Source organism: Mandrillus leucophaeus, unplaced genomic scaffold (genome assembly GCF_000951045.1).
Source record: "Mandrillus leucophaeus isolate KB7577 unplaced genomic scaffold, Mleu.le_1.0 Scaffold4, whole genome shotgun sequence".
NCBI classification, from domain to species: Eukaryota; Metazoa; Chordata; class Mammalia; order Primates; family Cercopithecidae; genus Mandrillus; species Mandrillus leucophaeus.
The window spans coordinates 10,594,475-10,598,884 of NW_012104253.1; the positions used below are offsets into that span (position 1 = coordinate 10,594,475).

Below are 4,410 nucleotides of genomic sequence, written 5' to 3' on the forward strand. Positions count from 1 at the left end.
AAACCCTTAAAAGGGTGGGGGAGGGGGCTGATACGTTGAACCCACGGGGATGGAATATTTAATGACCATTAAATATCATATTGAAGTTCTGGAAAAGGCAAATGGGCGGCGATGGTTGCCAGGAGCAGGGCGGGGGTGACTCCGAAAGCGCATGAGAGAATTTAATGGAGGAGGGGGCGGGGCATGTAAAAAAAAAGGTCTGAATCAGAGCTGTCAAAGTCGCCCAGACTCATGGAAGTGTACACTAAAAGGGTGAATTTTACTTTGTGTAAATTACATACACCTTAATAAAGCTGACTTTTTAAAAATCTTGTTGAAGAATATTAAACAGCCTGGGGAAATCTAAATGGTTGATTAACTGAAGTGAGTAATTTGCAAGGCTGAGTGTGATGGGAACTTGGCCGGTGGTGGAGGGGGTGTTTACACATTCAGCGGAGACATAGGCTGGAAGGAAAACTGCCAGAATGTATTTATATTAGTGTCTCTCTGGAAGTTAAACATCGTTTATTAAATTAAATTAAACATCGTTTTTCTCGTGCATTTTGTTTGTTTGTTATTGTTGTGTTGCTTTTGGTTTTGGTTTTGGCTTTTGCAGCTAACAGCTCTTCTGTTATTGGCGGGGTTGGAGTGGGGGCCGGTGCTACAGCAATTGGGAAGCATGGCTCACTTGCTATGGCTTCCAGGTTGTTTCCAGCTCTTTTCTCTTCGGTAGATCCGTCGTCAAGCCGGGGCAGGCGAGCCGGGAGTCCGGACGGCGCCCGGGCGAGCGGGGTGGGGCGGCGGGGCGGAGTCTGCGTCTCTCTGGGGCTGCCAGAGTGGGCGTGTCCCTACTGGATGGAGGGGGAAGTAACACACCAACAACGCTGTCATTTCCTGGGCCGAGTTGTGACCTGGAGACGGCCTCAGCATGATGAGTGAGTCTTGCTTCCCCAGGGGGCGGGCAGGGTGGGCTTGGGGCAGGCCTCCCCTTCCCCAACCCAGGAAGGGACATTGAATAGCTTCCTTCCCTGACTTCATCAACCAGCTGACCTGCTGACTCCCTCTCCCTCCCTTCCTCCCTCCCCCTCTTTTTCTACCTCCTTTCCCTCCCCCTCCCTTTGTGCCTCTCTCTCTCCCCTTTCTCCCCTTTACCCTCTCCCTCTGCCTTCCCCTCTTCCCCTGGCTCTCTCTCTCTAGAACAGGCAGCTGCTGCTGCAGTGGGAGGAGGTAAGTTGCCCAGCTCTCCCGTCTCTAGGCCCTCACCTAGCCTGGTCCTGGGGCTGCTGGGAGACCGCAGAGATGAGGCGCAGAGCTGGCTCTCCCCACTCACCCTCCACTTCCGAAGCTGCCTGAGTTGCCTGAGTGAGCCATAGGGGCCGGGAGCAGCATCAAAATACTCCAGGGAAAAGCTCACTCCCATTCCAGCCCCAGCTTGTCCTCTAGTCCTTATGTAGAATAAGCATAGGAGGAAGATTTCGTTTGAAAGAGCGTTTGCAGGTAAACTCCACATGGCTTATTTCACATTTATGCGTGGACACACACACACACACACACACACACACACACACACACACACACGCACACACACAAACTTGAGACCCAATAAAGGGTATTGACTTCTCCAGCATCACACAGCAAGTTAGAGACAAACCAGGGCTATGCCTGGTCCTTCTATGACATCTTTGCCTCACCTGGCTCCACACTCCACCTTTTCTTCACCACGAGCCCCCTAAGCTGCCATGTCTCTATTGCTCAAGCTGACAGTCGTCCGAAACTGTCAAGGAATTCCTAAGCAGGGGGGGCGGGGAGGGTTCCTTCTCCTGAGCCCACCCCTGCACTCAGCTTCGAACCCTTCTCCTGAGCCCACCCCTGCACTCAGCTTCTCTCTCCCCACAGCCCTGGCAGTGGGGGCTGTGCCCGTGGTGCTCAGTGCCATGGGCTTCACTGGGGCAGGAATCGCCGCATCCTCCATAGCAGCCAAGATGATGTCCGCAGCAGCCATCGCCAACGGCGGTGGGGTTTCTGCGGGGAGCCTGGTGGCTATTCTGCAGTCTGTGGGTAAGTGTCCTGGACAGGACCCCCAGAGCTGGGAGAAGATCCAGTCCTGAGGCTGAGCCTGAGGGAGGCCCTCTCCTTGCCCTGCAGTTCCATGACCCTCAGCTTCCTGGGTCTTCAGTCTCTCCCTCACTGTCCCTTCTTCTGGCTCCTTCTGAGTGAGGTTTGAGGTGGGAGTGGATAGGGTGATGGGGTCCTGGATAGGGAGAAGAGGAAAGGAACCCAGGCCAAGAGCCATGCCTGGGCTCTGACACCTGGGTGACCTGGGCAAGGTCCCCTGCCCTCTCTGGGCCTCAGTGGCCTCCCGTGTAAAGTAAGGGGCGCTGTATCTCTTAGGGTCTGTCTGTGGATGACTCTCCCTCTATCTCTCAGTTTCCGTGAATTCACCCCTGAGCTGTCTTTTAGTTGCCTCTAGCAGCTTCTACCCAAAGCAGATCCCTGGGATTTTTAGGACCTGGAGGAGGGATCTAGGTGGGATTTCTGGGCCGTTGCCAGACCCCTGTGCTCATTCTCTGTCTCCTCCACAGGGGCAGCCGGACTCTCCACATCATCCAACATCCTCCTGGCCTCTGTTGGGTCAGTGTTGGGGGCCTACTTGGGGAAGTCACCTTCTTCTCTCCCAGCTGAACCCGAGGCTGAAGGAAATGAGGCAACAGAAAATGTACCCCAAGGTGAACCTCCAAAACCTCCACTCAAGTCAGAGAAACATGAGGAATAAAGGTCACAGGCAGATGCATCTCCCTGTCTTTGTTTCTTGCAGCTCTGGTTGGAGTTCTGAGCTAGAGGTTTCCAGTTCTCCCCCTCTCCCAGCCTACCTTGTCATGGAGGGGCAGAGGGAGGTGGTTGGCCATGCAGAGAATCGGCTTTGGTTGGTCTCAGCCTTACAGGGATGGGCTGTATGACCCAGGGCCATTCATGGGCCTTTTCTGGGCCTCAATTTCCCCCTTATTCAGTGGTGGCATTGTCACAGGCTCCTGTTGGGAGGCAGGGGTGAGGGGTGGCCAGGGCACTTCAGGAACCGCTGACGGTAGAGCCCTCTGCTCCTCTTCATTAATGGCACTAGATACCCAGAATGAGCAAGAACACCATCCTTCCCTTGCTCAACCTCACAGTCTTGTCAGAAGGCTGATAAGCCAGCCAGGGGCAAAGACAATGTGTCAAGTGTTACACTGGGGCTCTGCGCACTTTGAGAGGAGAAGGCTGAGTCAGGTTTGGTCACCAAACTGTGTCTGGAAAATTGAAGGAGAGGCTGAGTTCATGCATGAAGACCTGGAACTCTGACCACACCCTCACTGTGTTAGTCTATTTTGGGTAGCAATAAGGGAATACCTGAAGCTGGGTCATTTATAAAGAAAAGAGGTCTATTGGGGCCACAGTTCTGCAGACTGTACAAGAAGCATGGTGCCAGCATTTACTGCTGGTGAGGGCCTCAGGAAGCTTACAGTTGCAGAAGGGGAAGGAGGAGCAGGTATGTCACGTGGCAAGAGAGGGAGCAAGAGAGATGCCAGGCTCTTTTAAGTAGCCAGCTGTCTTGTGAACGAATAGAGTGAAAACACTCGTTACTGTGGGGAGGGCACTGAGTCATTCATGAGGGATCCACCCCCGTGACCGAAACACCTGCCACTAGGCCCCACTTCCAACACTGGGGAATCACATTTTAACATGAGATTGGGAGGGTACAAACATCCAAACTCTATCAGTCCCTAAAGACTCCAGTCTTTGTTCATGTGATGGATGCCACAGTGGATGGGAGGGGTCCACACAGATCCCCAGGAGACTATGATGTCAGGAGAAACTGGGCACTTACCCAAACAAAAGTGACACAGAGCATTATGTTCAGTGCAGTGATGGACCCCAGCCACGAGCAGGGAGCACAGAGGAGGCAGGGATCTGTTCTCATACCTGGGGAGGCTTCCTGGAAGAGGAGGCAAAAGGCTTGGGCCTTGAAAGGCGAATGGAAGTCTGACAGAGGAGGAGGGAGGCAAAGGGAAAGGTGTCCCAGGAGGAAGTAAGTCCCAGCTGCTCAGTGAGAGAACTGGAGAGGGATATGTAATTGGGGGTGTCCATGGCAGCGTGGGTGGAAGGCAATACCTCTGAGAAGCCAGCGAGAGGAGGGGACCTTTAGGTAGCCCTGGAGAGCCTCAGAGGCAGTAGGGAACTCCCACGCATGGAGGTTTCACAAGGAGGCAGGTCTGGTCTGGAAGACGCGCAGCTGTGCTTCTGCCCCCATACATTTTCTATGCTGAGGCACATGCGTGTCTGCTGCTCCTGAAACTCCCCTGTATTTTGTGGGACAGAGACCTAGGCTCTGAGCCCCCCAGAGGACAAAAGCAGCCCAGGCCCCACAAGGGGAGCATCCTGGTCCCCATCTTCCTC

General features: G+C 54.0%; 1 protein-coding gene across 2 annotated transcripts; it reads left to right on the forward strand.

The window, feature by feature from the left end:
- Positions 1–203: 203 nt before the first annotated feature.
- On the forward strand, positions 204–2,770 carry IFI27L2 (interferon, alpha-inducible protein 27-like 2). Of its 2 annotated transcripts, none has more exons than XM_011991713.1 (4): positions 204–363; positions 1,177–1,206; positions 1,876–2,037; positions 2,562–2,770. In XM_011991713.1, exons 3-4 carry the CDS (start codon positions 1,914–1,916, stop codon positions 2,750–2,752), a joined length of 315 nt encoding a protein of 104 aa, XP_011847103.1. In that variant the 5' UTR covers positions 204–363; positions 1,177–1,206; positions 1,876–1,913; the 3' UTR covers positions 2,753–2,770. The 2 variants fall into 2 exon arrangements, with proteins under 2 accessions (XP_011847103.1, XP_011847102.1); XM_011991712.1 differs by lacking the exon at positions 204–363 and adding an exon at positions 806–914.
- The last annotated feature ends 1,640 nt before the right edge of the window (positions 2,771–4,410 follow it).